The sequence below is a fragment of the Venturia canescens genome, chromosome 9 (genome assembly GCF_019457755.1).
Source record: "Venturia canescens isolate UGA chromosome 9, ASM1945775v1, whole genome shotgun sequence".
Classification (NCBI taxonomy): Eukaryota; Metazoa; Arthropoda; class Insecta; order Hymenoptera; family Ichneumonidae; genus Venturia; species Venturia canescens.
The window spans coordinates 18,137,043-18,155,472 of NC_057429.1; the positions used below are offsets into that span (position 1 = coordinate 18,137,043).

General features: G+C 42.8%; 2 protein-coding genes across 11 annotated transcripts in view; one reads left to right on the forward strand and one right to left on the reverse strand.

The window, feature by feature from the left end:
- Window positions 1-1,590: 1,590 nt before the first annotated feature.
- On the reverse strand, window positions 1,591-14,441 carry LOC122416308 (breast cancer anti-estrogen resistance protein 3 homolog). Of its 7 annotated transcripts, none has more exons than XM_043429099.1 (7): window positions 13,933-14,441; window positions 11,125-11,353; window positions 6,116-6,245; window positions 4,721-4,960; window positions 3,575-4,273; window positions 2,287-3,118; window positions 1,591-2,178 (listed from the first exon to the last, which is right to left on the reverse strand). In XM_043429099.1, the coding sequence occupies exons 1-7, from the start codon at window positions 13,973-13,975 to the stop codon at window positions 1,847-1,849; spliced, it is 2,505 nt and encodes an 834-aa protein (XP_043285034.1). In that variant the 5' UTR covers window positions 13,976-14,441; the 3' UTR covers window positions 1,591-1,846. The 7 variants fall into 7 exon arrangements, with proteins under 7 accessions (XP_043285034.1, XP_043285037.1, XP_043285036.1 ...); XM_043429102.1 differs by having other exon boundaries at window positions 3,767-4,273; window positions 13,933-14,438; XM_043429101.1 differs by lacking the exon at window positions 13,933-14,441 and adding an exon at window positions 13,634-13,887.
- LOC122416312 (uncharacterized) overlaps window positions 4,920-18,430 on the forward strand; it is a 97,153-nt gene continuing 83,642 nt past the window's right edge. The window contains exon 1 of one of the 4 annotated variants that reach the window (XM_043429115.1): window positions 4,920-5,046. In XM_043429115.1, the coding sequence (XP_043285050.1) occupies window positions 4,984-5,046 (63 nt within the window). In that variant the 5' untranslated portion in view covers window positions 4,920-4,983. Of the gene's footprint in view, window positions 5,047-12,927; window positions 12,949-18,430 lie in introns of those variants that run through there. The other 3 variants (XM_043429119.1, XM_043429118.1, XM_043429120.1) reach the window with 3 other exon arrangements.

The following is an 18,430-nucleotide window of genomic DNA, read 5'->3' on the forward strand; positions in this document are numbered from 1 at the left end:
TTGGAATCCGTTCTAGAGAATATTTCCATGAAAACGGTAAAGAAAAGCATGTTTTCCAAATATTTTTATTTCTCATTTCATCCGCAACGATGCTACGTGACTTATTTTTTACCTTTGCTTATTACGTGAAATCGGTAAACTTTTTCAATTTATTCTTGTTCTTTTACAAATGTCATGATTTTTTGAGATATACAAATTTGTTCAATTCTTTATACAACGTTTTACCGGTCGCATACGAAATTAACCCGAGGAATTCCGGTTCCCGTGGTAAAGATGACACAAAAAACTCACCCCAAAATGATTTTCTCTCGATTTCCTTTTTTGGTATTAATACATTCAGAAGTTATCCCCACTCTAAATTTTCTAAACGCTCCCCTAGTAGACCTCTGTGTCCCTCCATCAGCAATTATTCTCAGAATATTTAACGAGGGCACGAATAATTCAACACGTTCGGAGAATGCATGAATCAGGCAGATAAGGTGATTGAAGGTTGGTGAAAAAATAAGACAGAAGTAGACGTGAATTTCTTTTCTCGTTATGTCCTAATGGTTTTTATATAGATCTCTTTTATTTATTTTTATTTATTTATATAATATATTTATATATCTATATATATTTACGTATGAACAAACATGAACAACATGTACTTAACGGAATAATAGTGGTCGAATATACAGTTAATTAAGTACACGATTATTACGGGTTCCATCGGGGCTGATGTGACGAACTTTACGCTTTCTTTACTTCCTCTTCGTTTCTTTTTGTTACCTGTAATAAACGTCGCTCTAGTCTTTGGACACGCGCTCTCTTGTATTGTCACAGGGGCGTGGGCTCGAGTTTAATTATTACTTGTTTTTTTTTTTTTTTTCGTATCTTGGGGTAAATTTTTCACGATACAGAAATGGGCCGATTATTAGTCCCAGAGGCCAGGGAAAGAGTTTACGTGCATTTTTTCTTCTACAGTCGTTATACATTGTTTTATCAAGGGGCCCACATCGAAATAACTTGTCACGAATCGTACGATTCATGAAAAATTCAATTTTTCCTGTAAATTGCACTCGCAAATCGTATTTATTGAGCTGGAATTTCAATCATCATACTGGAAAATAATGACAAAGAATTTTAAGAGTATGGATCAGTCGACTAATCTCGCTTGGAATTTTCGAAATCGAAATTCTTTGATACAGTTTGATCGATTAAAAAAAGGCTCTGTCATCCTACGCAAAACGATGGCAAAAATCGACTGACGGAGCCTATTTTTAATCGGTCAAACTGTGTCAAAGAATTTCGATTTCGAAATTTGCAACTATCTCTCTCGCACTCATGGTTACGATATACCGACTAATCCATCCTCTTAAGGGCATGTTGGTAACGATATTTTTTGATCTTAACGAAAACGAAAGCAATGGGTAAACAAATTTGACAAAATTCTAGTTACAAATGACGATGAAATTTCTTTTTTCTGTTACGATTTTGTTGTTAAGAGCATGGATCAGTCGACTAACCTCACTTGGAATTTTCGAAATCGAAATTCTTTGACACAGTTTGATCGATTTAAAAAAGGCTCTGTCATCCTACGCAGAACGATGGCAAAAATCGACTAACAGAGCCTTATTTTAATCGGTCAAACTGTGTCAAAGAATTTCGATTTCGAAATTTGCAACTATCTCTCTCGCACTCATGGTTACGATATACCGACTGATCCATCCTCTTAATGACAAGATATTTCGAACTGATAATTGAGCCCCCACAATTTGATTAATCTACAGCACGATTTTGGGTTAATTTGATTACAGTCTTTCATTGATCGTTGATATACGAGCGGTAAATAATAATTGCTCTTCGTTTAGGCCGCGACTTCGTTGGCCGCACACTTTTCGTACATCGCGTCGAGTACTTGAGTAAATTTGAGATGTCGTTCCTCCGGGGCAACAGCAGCTCCGCGGCTGCCCCATAAAAATTTAATATGGAATTCAGTTCTAAACGCGTCCGCTAAGAGCTCGTCGCTTCGACAACCTTCCAATACGATTTCTGCGTTTCTACGAAAGAGCGGCAAACTCTCCGCAAGTTTTCTCGCCGCTTCGAGATGCGACCATACTATTGAGAGACCACAGTCCGGCGCGGAATTTTCCCAGGGCGACAGTATCGCTCCAGCTAGACCGGAAGGTGCTGCGGTTCCTGTAAATCAAACGAGCGTTCGCAAAGTTTAGGATTTACTCTTGAGAAAGTGAAATTCTTTTCGAAAATCCTTTGCATCGAAGCAAAGAAAATAAATTTTAAAAATACCTAAAATATCTTCAGGGCCGCGTTCCCCCAGCAGGGCGATAGGCAGAAGATGGGGAAGCGTAGTGTTAGGGGCCTGAGGATTTGTGCACTCGTTCATCGCTCTGAGTGTAGGTCGTAATTTGGCTTCGAAGCTGAAAGCTTCGTCTGTGTGTTTTTGTCTGAGGAGGTGCCACGTGTTGGCCAATCGTTGTATTTGAGGTACACAAAGCCCGAGCATAACGCCACAAAAACCGTACAGATTACCGAGTGCAGTTTTCGTGTCGATGGCGACTTTGATCCATTTGCTGATAGTCGCAGCTCGCTCGATGGCCGTCGCGCCCGCGAGAACGGTCACAGCAACTAGAAGTTTGAGGCATTCGGAGCGTTCGATGAGATCGAGTCGAGCCTGCCGACCGTGTGGCAAAGTTGCTAATTCGAGGCCACTCAGCCCGGAGCGATTACCAGATCCGGGGGCAAGTGCTACCTCCAGGTCAAGGCGAGTCAAATGCGAGGCCAAAACTCGCGGCGCTGAATCGTGCAGCATTCCAGAAACACCGCGCAACGCAGTTGCGTCCAGCGGACGATGCTCACCGGTTGGCAACAACAGCGTTGAGAATCCTTCCATGTCTAGCAATGTTGAAATCTCCAACGACGGCGCTGCAACCACCATTTGCTCTTCCGTCGAAAGCTCATAATCACTTCCATTTCCATTTGCACCTTCAACCGACTGTCCATAGTGACTTCGAATCACTACTCCTTTGATCGGCACCGATGTGTTCCCTCCGGAACTGTTTGCTTCAAATTCGCTGTCGCCTGATCCATTTCCACTGTCGCTCCCCGAGGCTTGGTACGCCTGAGTGAAAAAACAATTCATGTTAGCCATCAAATTTATTTAGCTGTTGGCTTTTCAAGAATATCAAATGATTATGAATTGCAAGGTTGGCAAGGTGGGGAATTTCTGATACAAAGTTTCTCAATAGAAAACCAATCCGAAGCTTCGTCATGAAGTATAATTTTCATTAAAAATTGCATAACCGCACGAGCAGTGCGGCAATGAAATCAGTTGCTAATGATGAGCGTTCGAGTCACATTCAGAGAAATATTCTCACAACCTTCGAACAATTCTTAATGAACGGCTCACTCAATTATTGAAAACAAAAAAACCTTTTTCATCGTTCATCAATAATGAATTATTCGGATCTCTGATTTTGACCGAAACATTACAATTCAGTACAAAAACCCATATTTTTTCAACCAAATTGTCATCAGAAATGACTTTCCTCACAGAAACTAGGATTAAAATTTCTACCTGATGATGAGCATGATGATGATGGTGATGGTGATGATGATGATGCTGCTGATGATTGGGGATGTATGGTACGCGAGGAGGTTTCGGAGGAGCAGCCGGTGGTCCTTGGAGATGATTCGAGCTGTGCTGGGTCGGGGATTGGTGTTGATTTTGATGTTGCAATTGTTGTTGAAGCGAGGGATCGGAAATTACCCTCGTTATTTTTTGTCGTCCGAGTGACAGAGAACAAGACGGTGGTTGATTCTGAATCGGTGGAACTCTCGGTAGAGTGCTCGATTGTATAGAATGATGATGATGGTGGTGGTGGTGGACTTGTTGGGTGTTCGACGAGTTGTTTTGGTGCTGTTGATTCGTGAAATATTGTCCGGGCCCGTGGAAATCCGTTTCAATACTGTGGTGTTGTTGCGGCGTCAACGAGTGACTGCGCTGTTGTTTACGCGGCAAACGCGGCGGCGAGCCTGCCGACAGCGACGTCGACGATGGACTCGAACAGTGCAAACCACTCGACGACGAAGACGGCGCTACTGAAGTCAGAGGCACCGAACGCGTCTTTGGACTTATTATCCTTGCGCCGCTCGCTTGACTTATCGGTCTACCACTTCCGACGTAAAACGTTATGAGATCCGCGACTGTATCGAATGCCTCGTCCTCGAATTGATACTGAGCTCTCTCGTACACTGTGTCCGGTTGTATTATAACCTGAAACAATGATAAATCGTCAAATTTCTGTCGCGGAGATTGAAAATTAGTCAAATTGGATTGAATTTTCGTTCTCGGGAAGATGATAACCAAAAAATCGGCTTTCCCCTTTTTCAACGTCGAATCTCGAAATATTTTGTCATTTCGTGTGTCCCTCGAATCGTGTGTCTGACAAACTTTTACGTGAATAAACTAAAAAATGTGAGTTCGGTTTAAAATTCATTCGAAGTTCAATTTCATTTGTGAAAACGTGACGCTCGTGAGTTGAAATTGCGGATTTTTTTCTCACAAGCACTGAAAACTGGAAAACTAATTCCGTGGTATATTTCAAAACGTTTTGTACGAGAATTGCGAAAGTTGGGAAACTCGTTGGACGACCGAAGAGCCGTCTGAAAGATTCAGCGAGACGAAAGTCGGCGCAAGAGTTGACAAAAACTAATAATTTACCCTATTGATGACGAAGTGCAAGGCTTGACCCTTCCATCGTACGGTGAGCACGTAATTACCGGGCTGTGAGGCACAGTCTCGAACGAGAAAATCTCCCTCGTTCGGCACTTCGGCCTCGGCACCTTTGCGTCCACCTCGCAGCGTGCTCCCATGATACCAAGCGTGCGATCTCAAATCACGAGGATCCAAAAGTCGTAGCTCGCGTTCTAACAACTTTCGGGTCGTTTCTTCCGGCTGCTCCTGCAATCAATTTATTTTCCGAAATGTTTCAAGCATTCGACGCCAGGAGAATGGTTTTATCGCTGAAAAAAGGTCTCGATTATGAGGTATTTGAATTTTTCCATTTTTTTTTCGTCGAGTTTATTGCGAACCTTTTTCCCCTTTGCCACTCGATTTTTATTTTTCACGATTCATTAAATCAAGCACTTTTTTTGCTTTTAAGTACAAACATCTGCTCTTCAGTGTTTCTTACGTCGAAAATGATCGATTTTTCGTCAAGTTTATTCATCGAGCTGAATATTCGAAAAATCTAGTAACAAATTAGCATGGGAATGCCGGCGCGTAGCTTTGAGAACGAACCAAGACATTTCCGACGTGACAAACGAGTCGTTGAAATAGATTGGCTTAACGAGAGCAGCCTTGGCTCGTCATTTTACTTGTGGTTACGAGACGTTGTTGTCGCGAGAGTCTTTATCAAGCTCGACTACTTATGGGACTCTCTTAACAATCGTAAATAGGAAGCTCAAGCAATCCTCTCAACTTCAAGTTTTCTTTTTTTCCGCAGTAAGAAACTAAAGTTCGCGCAGAAGGATTCTGGAAAATATTTTCGCTATTTTTTTCGACACTGTCTCGAGAGAACAAAAAAACTGAGACATAAAAATATTGCGAACGAACTTTCGTTCGAAAAGTGACTTTTTATCGAAACTTTCTGCAGCTGTCAGACGAAATTCCGCACGATTTCGGATTTATTTTCCACCACAAAAAACGTTGCGAGAAAAATGAGTTCGTGGATCGACGCCCGGTCACGAGCGACGCTTTTGCTTTCAAAGACCACTGACAACTGTCCCACAAAAAAACGGAACGAAATGAAAGAGCGATGAAAAGGTTGAAAAGTGAACGAAAAGTCTCGCTCGGTGCGTCGCCACGAAAATAAACAACGGAAAGTAAATAAACCGAAGGCGTTTCGTCGAGAGTTTTCTCGGGAAAGAAAGGGAGTTGCCGGTGCGTATATACAAACACAGTGAACTGTCAGAAATCGTGCGGTCATTCTATTTTCGGTAGACGCAAGTCGCGTAAGATTTTTGTGTCTTGACATTCGCCTTGAATTTAATGAAATCGAACACAATTACGAAGTTGGTAATCTCGAAAAAAATTTATGAAAATCACGCAGCTCACCATCGAAGAGTCGGAATTGTTGTTTCTCTTGGTGCCTCTCGACGGGGTTTCCGGTCGGCGAAGGAGGCATGCGTCGTAATCCTTTTCCTCGTTCGTTTCGTCGTCTATCTCGTAATCGGTGGCGCCGGTACTACGATAAGAAAAAAATCCAATAAAAAAGCTTATTCGAAAACCATTTATCTTCGGTCTCCTTGAAAAGTGGAACGAACAAGTTGGCGGGAAGACTCGAGATCGTTCAACAGCGACGATGAAACGATTAATTCCTTAGCTGTCACTGACGTTAAGATTTTAATGAATATTCGGTGAGAAACCTTTCGAATCCCGCGGAAGAACGGAGACTCTCGAACGAGCAAAAACCCCTCGACAGCGAGCGCTGAATTTTGTCCCGAAATTCGTCGATTCCCTTCGAGAAAAAACGAAGCTGTGACGAAAACGTGCTTTTATAAGAAACGGAAATTCCGACGGGAAATGCCACACAAAAGTCTCACAAAACCAGTTTTTTCACATTCTAACACGAGCCAAAGTACAGCGACTCCAAGTGATTCGATCTTTCAAGATCTCCCGTCGATTATTTCGAGCCAGCGCGCCGCAGGCTCGGAATCCTCGAGGATTTCGATCTCTCATTCGCTATCAATACAAGCACCGTGACAAAGAGCTTCGAAAGTGTCTTAAATCGTCGGATTTACATTTCGACGAGAAGAAACTGTCCGAGCGGTCGATCGAGCGCGTTCGTCCCCCGATTCGATGCTCTCATCGCTCCGCGAACTTCCGAACCGTTTCAATCCTCGACTGGACGATGCCGCGATAATTTTCAACGCATATCTCGTCGCTCGGGCACCGTCCCCGGGCGCGGAGAAGAGCCGCGATTTTTGGACGACTCACGCACGCACGGCACTCGCGTCGAGCGCGCGCACCCTACTGAACTATGCTCGGAGCGCTCTATTCCTCGGTCTTTTACCAAACTACATAACTATACGTATGTCGTCCGTGTACAACCGTGAACCGCGAGAGATGCGAGACGCGATGATCGTCCCGCTCGACCTCGCCGTCTTTCCCGCTGGCCGCGGTGTGTACACAGTTTTAACGTGTGTATATAAAACGTGCATGCACGTATATCGCGCTGGTTACTTTGGTCCGGAGGGCTTTTCTCGCGTCTCCGCCCTCATCGGGTTTATAAATAGTCGTGAAGAAGCCACGATGCTAAACTTGTTCGTTTTTTCTCTCGTCCACGCGAGGATCTCGCGCGAGCGGGGAGAAGGAAAACAAGAAAGAGGGAGGGGAGGGAAACGGAGAGTCACTGGACCGCGACCACCGGATCCGATTTATCGTAGCGGGTCCCGCGATGCGCCGACGATACTTTCGACGCATGCCAGAGCTCGTCGGGCTCGCCGGGCGATCGAGGCTTTTGGTAGACGTCGAAAATATGAGATCACAAGGATTTCATCCGACTTATGAATTTTCCCGAGTTTTCATTTTTATGGATTGCTCAAGATCGTCGAGGGAGTTGGTGCGTTCGATGTCGGGCCCTCGGAGTCGAGGCTCCTGGTTTGTTTACTTCGATCGTTCCGAGTGCTGTTGGAACTGTATTGTTTGATCGCACAAAAGAGGGAAACAATGAAGTTTCACCCTTTCGGGGAGACTCTTCCGAGGGGGGGAACAAAAGTTGTCGGGGAATGAGCAACGAGTGAACGGTTCGTCTCTTTTTCGCAGTCGGGAAATGAAATAACGTGCTTTTATGACGACGTTTATATAAATTTACGCTTCCACTCACTCGATCTCTTCAACCCCCTCCCATCAGCCCCGATCCTAAGGTCGCGTCGGTGCTCGACGCCTGCGTTTCCTCTGACCCGGTTGAAGGCCTTCTGTCAAGGCTCCCCTCGCTCAGAGGCACGCGGCACGGGGCTCGTCGTCTGGCTTCGTCCCGGCGCACCGGCGAAACGATGCCCTCGCGATTCACCCACTTTCCGCACTTCGTTAGTCTCTTGGTCACCACTGAAAGGCCATTTTTTAGTCCGAACCGAACGAATTGATCTGGGAGGTTTACTTTTTGTTGCAAATTACTGTCCCGAAGGCCCGGAGCGAGGTGAAGACGCGCACGATCCTTACGAGCCGCGGAGCCCTCTTTTATTTTCCTTGTCGAGGGTCCTGACGGAGTCCAGTCACCCCCGAGCGCGCGGCGCAACCACCACCGGGAAATTATTGATCTGACCGGCGCAACGACGACCAACTCTCCCGAACGGGCTCCCTTTTTATGGGGAGGGGATGCTCCGAAGGGCTCGCGCGCGCTTGCGTACCAATATTCGCATTTCTCACGGATACGAGCTCTTTGTACTTCGTCGAGGGGAACCGAGCTCATCGAACGTTTTGTTCACGTTTTTTCTATCGACCCGCGCGGCTTTGGGCTGCTGATTTAAACTTTCAACACTTCGAACTCGACTCAGCTCCGTTTCGTTCAGTCTTTTGTTTTAATTTTCTCCGCATATTTTTCGATCGAGGTGGCTTCGATCCTCTATTTTTCTTTCGCAAAGGACACTCTGCTCACTTGATTGCTCGAACGCTGCGAATGCTCCCGAAATTTCGGGCACTGAGTCGTAAAAAGGGTTTTAGGTTCGCAGGAGGTCCCGAAAGGCCGAGGAATTAGTTTGCTCCTCGAGGTTACTTCACGAAACACTGATTAACGCCGTCCAAAAGTTTTCCTCGCTTCAACGAGTTCTCCACTTGCGGAGTGAGACGTGACTAACGCTCTTTCACGATTAGAATATCAAATGAGCTCTTTTGTGGAGCCTCCCTTCGAAATTGGCCTCTTTTAGTGCGTTTATTCGACGGTGGTCTCTGCATGACGTTCGATCCTCGGAAGGCCAACGTTTCGAGACCAATTCTTCGAAAATCGTCGAACAGGACGAAAACCAATTTTCTCTGTTCCTTCATTGCCCGTGCCAAAACGAGGATCGAAAGAGGAATCCAAAAAACTCCGAAAAAGCATATATTAAAATCAATCGAATTCGATTCAGACGAGCAAATAAACTCGCATCAAATTTGTCGTCATAGAAAATTTTGTTGAACGAAATCTGCAGATTTGGCGATTCGGTCGACGCTGCGATTTCCTCCAAATTTTCTGCCGAAATTTCGTCCTCGGAGCTTCGAAATATCCAGTTGGAAACGACTCCGTTATTAAGAGAACGTAATCTGGTACGTGTCGCAAGTGCGTACAATGTGAAACGCCGTATTCGTTTTATTACCAAGAGAAAAAGACAGAGGGAAAGAGAGAGAAGATGGGAGATAACGAGAGCGAGAGTGTATGCAGCGTTAAATGTTTCCGAGAAGACCATGAAGCGAAGAAAGAGATTTGAAATGCTGAGCGTGCGCCTTGGGCACCTTCCGGTTTATCACGAGGCTCTCGTCTTACGAGATTACTCTTTAAATTCCTTGCACACAACTTTTATATAAATACATTCGACGAGCGTATGTACGAGGTTCGAAGGCACGATGCGAAAGTTCACATTGGAAAACAAACGAACCAAGTTCGAATTTGTTGCACGAGCAATGAGGAATGCAAAAATTTTATTGATTCTAAATTCCATTAATAAATTTGTGTTCGATCGGCATATTGGGGAAGATCAAATTTGACTATCGAACGATAAAAAAAATGAGTCTTCACTCGAGCCAGCAAACCGAATGATTTGATCGTCCAAACTTTTGTCAAGCCAGCAAATTTTGTTTGCCCTCGATTCGTTGATTCAACAGAGTTTTTGTTGGATCGAGAAATTCCTTGTAGTTGCATCAATCAGCTGACCAAATTTTCGTCGAGTCAACGACTTTCGATCAGTTTTTCCAAGATCCGTTGACTCGACGAAAATTCAATTGAATCAGCGAATTTCTCTTCTCGTAGATTACAGTAATTGATAACTGAGAGAAGAAGAGCTTAAAACATTTTGACGATTAAAGATAAGCTGCACGTTACTGAATTTCTCACAAAATGTAAAATACCTTTCGAAGAGAGAAACAAGATTTAACACAGAGATGCTGGGGATCTTTCTCACCGTGCGTCCGTCGACCGCCCTCGCGGTCTCAAACAGCACGGGGGCAATCGTACCGGCGGGGGGATTACGCTTGTATAGTCCTGCCGTATACGGCGATATACTCTCTCATTTCACGCGCAGCGGCGTATTTCGAGGCCCAAAGGATCGAGGAAAAACCGGTTGGAGCTTCCTCCTCGAGCGACTTCTCTCTCTCGAACTCTTCTTGTCGTTTCTTTTCTCTCCGTTTCGTTTAACAGGTAGTAAAATCAGCTCGCAGAGCCTTCGCGTATCGGCTTTTTCAAAGCTGTCGCGTTCGCCACTTTAATCCCTTTTAATTAAGTCGAAATAGTCACTTTTTATCGCCTTTATCGATCGATTTGTTATGATTCGACGATCCTTTCGATCGGCGGTGCTGAGGCGAGTCACACCGGATATTACGGACTCTGGTTTTCTAAAATATTCCCAAAATACACGGAGATAATTAAACAGTAATATTTAGCGTGAAATTCACTGTCAAATTTATCGGATATTTATTCCGCAGTAACGCACTGTTAAATTTTCAATATTTTACAATATTTTCAGTTTTATAATAATATAAATATTGCGGATAGTCAAATTTATGGTACGTGCAATAAAATTTACGAAACGTTTAGTGAATTTTACGGTGCGTCCCCGTCAAATGTCTTTGCCCGAAGGTGCAGCGCCGTAAAATTCACCGTGACGTCGAAATTTTCTAAACACTCCGATAAAAGTTGCTACTGTCAACGATGAGTATTATTTTTTTAACAGGAAAATTCAATTTCTTTTCCATAATAATATCACGAATCGCAGTTCCTCACCGCACCATCGAGCGTATAAAAAGTTTCGTGATGGAAACACCGCTCGACGAGACCCAATAATCTGCTTGCATCCTTTCCGAGGCTGCAGTGTTGGATTTTTTATTTGGAGAATGAGGTCAAAAAGCTTGTGGTCGTTTGAAATGTTACTCACACACGACTCGCTCGTGACAGTTGATCCGGGGACGGTGGTGTTATTACGAGAATCGGTTCCTTCTGGATCATCACATCTGGATGTAAGTGAATCGTGTGACGTTGCTGATGCTTCGAGTCTTTGCTCGACGAGAAAGCGCCGTTGAGACCCTCGCGTTTTTTCCGGCGGCCGCTCGTCCCCAAATTTTGCAGGGTTCCCATCGACGGGAATCGGAAGCTCCATGCTATGCCTGGAAAACAAAAGCGATTTAATAAATCTTTGTGGAGAAATTTTGCGGAAACAAAAGTTGGAGAAAAAGTGTGAAAATTCTCGAGAAAGGCGCGAATCCGTTGGCGAAAGCCGACTCGATTTCTGAACGCGAGCAATCGACGGGGAGGAGCTCGACGAGCAGATAAACGACGATGACGACAAAATATCGACGTGTGACATAATGACGTGTTCGACCACATGGCCCCGAACGTAGCCGGCGAGAAAAAGAGAGCGAAAAGTGAAGGAGCAGGAGAAAATCAAGACAAACGAAGCTCGACGATCTTTTCACGGACTAGACACGCATTTAGTCCTTTTTTATCCCCCCAAACTACTCGGCCCTTTCTTCCTTTCGTTTTTCTACCTGCATTCTTTGACGTCTTTTCATACTCAAGAGGCGGCGTTCTCGGTTCCGTCACTCACGCGCAGCTCGACTTCCCAGCACACTTGTGAGCTCGAAAGCTGCGCGCGGCCCGCCTTTTTTATTTGCCACATGATCCCGAAAAGGCACTTGAAAATTTACGGAATTCGAGCCAACTCCGGACACTTTTGTCTTCTCAATAAAGTCTGACTTTGAAACTCTCGTGACGTCATATTTTAGTGCATCACCGTCGCGACGGGAAGCCTGTTACGAAACGCCGTTGCTCGATGTATCATATCCGGAGACTCCAGGAACAATTCTCAGCATTCCGATGATTGTGCGAATCGAAAGACTCCAATTGCCCCACGAAATAAATGACGAAACTTCTTCCCTCTCTCGTAATTCAACTTTTCGGTTCAATTTATCGAAAAATGACTCCAAAATAATTAACTGAAACAATAAAAATCAAAAATGGCTCGAAGATCGTTGAAAATTGACTAAAATTCTTCCAATTTTCCACTTATTAACTTTAGCAACGATCGACTCAGAGCTCGAGTTTCGCAGCGATAATATGGCACAAGGTGCGTTAGGGTTCCCTCGCGTCCATGCCACATGCACAGATTGGAGTCATGCGCGTGGCATTTAAGGCCACAGGGAGGATCGCCGATCTCGTATGGCTTTTTGCGTTGTTCGATACTGCGATGAGATTTTTAAAGTAGCGGAGGCTCGATTAGGAGCAGATAATTTATTGATTCCGTCAGTTTCCCCCTAGCAAATTATCGATCACTCAACAATGTTTCTGACAAGAGAGCCAAGCCTTGAAGCGAACCTTGAACCAAGCCCTTTCGGCAACGGCTCTTTTAGTAGGCCATTAAAAAAATGATTGGTCGCAGTAGAACGGTTCTTTCGAGACTCAATCGTCACGAAATAAGTTGAAAAGTGAACGACGAAACAATTTTTTTGGGGTACAACGAATTTTTTAATGTCTTTTCACGTAATCGAGCAACCAAGTACGTCAGAATTAGCTCACAGCAATACCAGAGAGGTGGGTTTTTAATGCGAATTCGATGATTAAGGAGGGCAGAAAAAAATGTGTAAAAATCGTGGAATTTCGAGCTGTTTTACTCGAGCTGGAATGCCTCGTGTATTGTAGATCGGTAAATATACTTAAACAGACTTCAATGGGAGGGAACGATACCTGGCGACGCTGATAAGAGGTAAGTTTGTCCAGATAACCACGAGGTATGCTTGGCGAGCGCTGCGCGTTCGCCAAGTTTCGTCAATTTGTTATTTCACCAACGTTTTTTCACAGCTCAGGAATATTTGAATATCACGTCATTCGGTTGGGTTTCGAACGGTATCGAAATGCAGAATCCCTCCGAATTGAAGGGGAAATTGAATTTTTTGAAACTAGTTTTATTCGTTCTGGCATTTCGACGTTTTTTCATCCACCCACTTTCCATGCATCGAATTTTTAAATATTTTTTTCGCTTCTTCTCACGTGCACTACGTGCTAGAAATTCCAAGGTTTGTTGCCATCGGTAATTCCTTCGATGCATAAAAATTTGTTATTTTCTTCTTCGTAATTTCTATTTTTGCAGTATTCGAACGCGTTCTCATAGCCACGTGAATGATTTCACTTCTAGAAACTATTTTCGTGCGAACATACTTTTCAACTTTGTAAAAGATTGAAAGAGGGAGCGAGAGAGAGAGAGGAAACTCACGTCACCGAGGCTCAAACGATAGAATCATGTTTTATGAGACACGAATTTACGTCATGCATTTTATATCCACACATACGAAGAAGCACATTCGCCAAAGATTGAATAAATTGCACAATATTTAACGTTCGTTATCTCCAAGCACGTAAGATTTACGATCAATCAATTCCAGCACTCGTACTTTATCGATTAAATGAATCCTCTCCGGCTCGGATGGAAGCGGAGTTTCGATAGAACGACATCCATAAAATCCGATGGACGAAAAACGTGATAAAATTGGAAAAAACTGTGCGCTCGATCTCGCGTCGCGATCGAATCGAGTGACATTTGCTGAGAATCGTGAAAACTCGAAATTTTTGGTAAAATCACGTGAAACCAGAGCACATAAATCACGATAATTGCGGGATAGAAAATCACACACACACACACAGATGTCAGAGAACCCAACGTTCCAACGTAAAAATAATGAAAATCACTAACTTTGGCTTCTTCTCGATTTCAATTTGCTCGCAGTTTTTCCCATCTTGTTCTCATCGCCAGTTTTCGTATATTTTGTCCCCGATTTTTCCCGTACTGCTCGTGCCGAAGACGCTGAGATTCAATTCCGGAGTGAGCCGTTTTACAAAAAGTTCGTGTTTTTGGGTCCGATCGAGGAAAAAGTGCTCCGCGCGCTCGGGCTCTCTAGTACCGTCTGGAGCTATCGCTCACTTTGACCGTTTCTCGCAGTCTCTCACTCTCCATCGTCGTCGTCGTCGTCGTCGTCGTCGTAGCATAATGCTCGATACCGAGCGCGCTAACTGCGAGCTCAAACATCACAGTCGGTAGGCAAGTCTCGGTATTGGTATGCACGCTGAGCGAACAACCGATGGACTGCTCGCGACCAGTCAAAGAATGTGTATTACGGGCCGATCGTTCATTATATACATGCCTACATCTCCAGTGGATTTGAAAGAGAAAAAAAGAGCCTACGGAATTCAGTCGTGAGCGGGAATGAGAAAGACTTTACGATTCGCGAAACAGAGAGTTCGCTGCAACTGTGTTTGCTGCTAACATTTTGCTGCTTGTCATTTTCGCTGGAGGGGAAAAACGCTCGAGACTGTACAGCTTCGTTCAAAAGTAACGCTTTTTGTCGTGGGATGAAAAAACTTTGATTAGCTTTTTGAACGCTTGAACGCAATATTCGATTTTATTCTCGATTATTTATGGACGCTATTAACACTCAATTTTTTACGATTCACGCAATAATTATCAACTCAGTTTAGGTGAATCTTTTTTTTTGACCGTTTAGCGCCCAAAAGACACCTTTCGCATGTACCTTTTTCTAGGGGATTATTTACTATGAAAGCGTCATTGAAAACATTCGTTTTTTGAGGTCGTTCTTTCCAATGGTGCCATTAAAATTTTGCTGAAGCCTTTTTTTTTGTTATTAGACCTTTCTGTTAATGTTTGAACAGTTTGTTCAAACAAATTAGAGATAAATGACAAAAATGAAAATTTCTCAAAATTGTTGGTTACGAGAAATGATGCATTGGTAATAAGTCGCCACAATATGTGTAAACAAGTAATTTCAATTGTTTAAACAAAGTTGTTTGACGTTATAATTGAGAAAAGATTCTGTCGCTTGCAGCAGTGAAATAAAAGTTTGAAAAACAAAACAATTGAAAGTTGAAACAAGAAATGAAAAATCAACAAAATCGAAAAAAAAATGGAACAACTTCGACTATATTTTCGAGTTGTTGAACAGAAGACTACGAAAAAATTCGGTTCGATTTACAGGAAGATTAAAGCCGATGCTCATTGAGCCCAAATAAATGAAAACAGCACTGAATTTCGAAGCGGATCTTCGCGTCCTTTCGTGAATCCTCCTGTACGAAATGAACAAGGACACGCGACACTAATCCGAACGTGGAAAAAGAGACAGAGCCAATTGGCAATAGCCCGAAGCCCGGAGCACTTATTTCATTCTGGCGCACACACGTTGCAGCCACGTGACGAAGCAACAGTCAACTGGAATATCCTAGAGCTAAGTTCAGCTCCGTGTGTGATGTCATCGCGGGGTGCCCGGACTCTTTCGTAATAATGATCGAATTATCGAACCGGATAGTCGTCTCAAGGGACACTTTTTATTATTGAATCGTAGGGATCTGACCGATTGCTGCTTAAACGATTACGTAAAGAGTTACGAGAGTAATCATTTGTTCAAATTTGTTTCTACAACTAATTTAACCCATTGAAACTCATAATCGACAGCATTTCAAGTTTCCTGAACTCTCCTCGCGGCAGCGACGACGAGTAACGAGAAATCTGCCTCCCCAATGAGCTTTGGCCATTCGCGCAAATAATCTCCCAGCCTTTGTCCAGAGGTAGTAAAAACACGAACTCAATTAGGAACAATCAAATGATGAAAGTTTTCGCTACTAACGTCTCATTGTACTCGACGTTGACGTTTCGATTCGATTATTAATATCACAATATTTCACAATTGTATTCAATTCCGAGTCACCCTTAATTGGGAAAACTCTCAAACGACCGTCACGCACGCGTAAATTAATAAACTTCCTGCACTCGTATTATTAGGCCATGTTTTTATTCGTGCTGATCAATTTGAGTACATCGAGTCTTACAATAATATTCGTCGCACCCGACGGCCTCGCTCAAATGATTTTTCCATCGTTTTGATCCTCTCCGATCATTCCAATTGTACAATCTAAATTATTCGTACACAACACGTAATACTTTTTTTATATTTATTATTATACGATATTTTATACTGCGGTGATACATAATATACATAGTTGTGTTATTTCGATCAATTTTCATTGGCGTCCATTGGATAAATGAGTACGCGCGGTTGAGAAAATGAAATATTCTTACTGAGTGTAAGGAAGAAAGGTTCCTCGGAGTTTTTCACTCGAAATATGTACATTTTTGTATAATTCACAAAAATATGAAAAATCGTTTAATTTTTATTCCAACGTCAGCGAAAAAGGATTGCTGTCAATCGAATGCGCTCTTCCCCGTGCTTTTCGATCGCGGTCGATCTCTCCTCGATCTGCAGATGAAAATATGAGCAATCGTGCACTTTGCTGACTTTGGAATATATCGTTGAAAACGGTTTTTGCATATTTTCGCAGTTGTGTGCGTAAGAATGTTTTGTCTTGTTCGAGTGACGGACTTGAAAATACTGGACAAATGGTTCGTGGAATAAAAATTGTGGAAGATTTCATGAGACCAATGATTTCCGGGTATTTAACAATCGAGCCCACTCGTACTGAGGTTACAAAGTGTTTGAGTCTCCTTTTTGTGCGCCTCTGCGAGGACAGTTTTGACATTGGCTCGGGATCATTCATTTATTTTCACTCATTTCTCCAGTGGGATTCGCTCTTTTCTAGATTTCTGTGTCCTCGTTTGCTCTCCTTCAAGAGGCATGGATTCGAATCGAGCTAATTATTTCGGTAAATGAAGACTTTTATTTGTTTTTTTTTTTTTTTTTTTTTTTCCCCCCACGGAGACGAACGAGCACAGATTGAAATGTTTGTTCACTTTCATGTAGACTGAGCAAAACTTTGAACCGTTTCATGCGACCAAATTTTTTTATTCGAAAAATCATCCTCGATCGAGCGCCAGAAATTGAGCTTCGACGAGACACCAAATATTTTTTCTATTGCAATCAACGGCTCGTAATGCACCAAATTTTGTTGGGATTCGCAGAGTTTTTGCTTGGGATTTTATTCCAAAAATTATGCTATTTTTGCTATCTTCATCGCTATCATTCAGACGCAAATCGAGTGTTTGTTATCATCTTAAAATTAGCCTAAATCAAGCCCGCAGATACGCCGGGCTATGTGACGCACAATTAAATCGATCAACCTCATGCGGGTCTTTCAATATGAGCCATCAAATTTATACACAAATTTAATTCTATTCCTGGAATGTAATTCAATAGATTTTTCACTCTGTCTCTTCCTTCTTTCTCGCTTTCTCTTATCCATCCATCGACAAGGATGTTTGGGAATGGAATGCCTAAATATCACTCGAAAGGAGGTTATAATTCTCTGGTAATTTTCTATCGATTCCTTAAAAATTGTCCCTCGATTACTCTTCCAAAGACTCCCAAGCAGCGACTTTTCTTGACTGTTATTTCTTGTCTGTTTGTTTTTTGGATGAATGATAAATCGTTTGTTCGATTTGAGACTTTGCTTGCGAAGATCGAAAAATAGTTCGACGATTCGCGTGGAATCGTTGCAACAGAAGTCGTTGGAAAAGTAGCGAGACAATTGACTAGTTTATCCAAAATATTTGAAAGTTTTCGTCTCCATGTTTACAGTCGAAATTTTCTTTTTATCTAATCGAAATGCCCAAAAAGTCCCATCAACATTAAATTTTGAATACATTTTTTTAATGTCCCATACATCCTTCGTAAATAACTAGAAATCCTCAGCCCTTGCTTTCTCGAAATTTTTGAAAATTTGGAAACTCGAAAAACGCCTTGTAAATGAGCGTTTCTTATTCTCCTCACGACGAATTAAATGGCAGCAACGCTCTCAGATGCAGCCGTAAAAATCTGCGTTTTTTTTTCTTCAAAGTATAAAAAAGACGGCGCGATTTAAGTTTTGACATGGTACGATATCGTAGGCAGGTACTTTTATTATTCGGTTGAAAAGGAAAGTAGCTCGAGAGCTCGAAAAGCTGATTTCGTTCGGCATTTGTGCTCGTGAAAAGGTATCTTTTCTCACAGTGCATAAACTCGAATTTCGTTTTTGAGCAGCCAGTAATATTTTTCCCCCGAATTATTTCTATGTTTCGTGAATATTTTTTCCGCATCTCTCGTGACCATTGAAATTCTTGTCGGTTCCATTATAAAGTTGGCTCACGTAGACGTCGAAAAATTTGCGATAAAAAACGTAACCGCGGAGCGCTCTAATAAATTCGATTTTTCACAAAATAAATTTCAACTACGAATAAAGAATTTTTAAGT

Bases quoted from the DNA above. Each gene is read 5' to 3' on its own strand.
- LOC122416308 (XM_043429099.1), bottom strand. From the start codon at position 13,975: ATGGGAAAAACTGCGAGCAAATTGAAATCGAGAAGAAGCCAAA. The intron at 4,274-4,720 runs GTAAATTATTAG...TCATTGTTTCAG, and splicing joins TGCACTTCGTCATCAATAGG to GTTATAATACAACCGGACAC. The intron at 2,179-2,286 runs GTATTTTTAAAA...TTTGATTTACAG, and splicing joins CGGCCCTGAAGATATTTTAG to GAACCGCAGCACCTTCCGGT.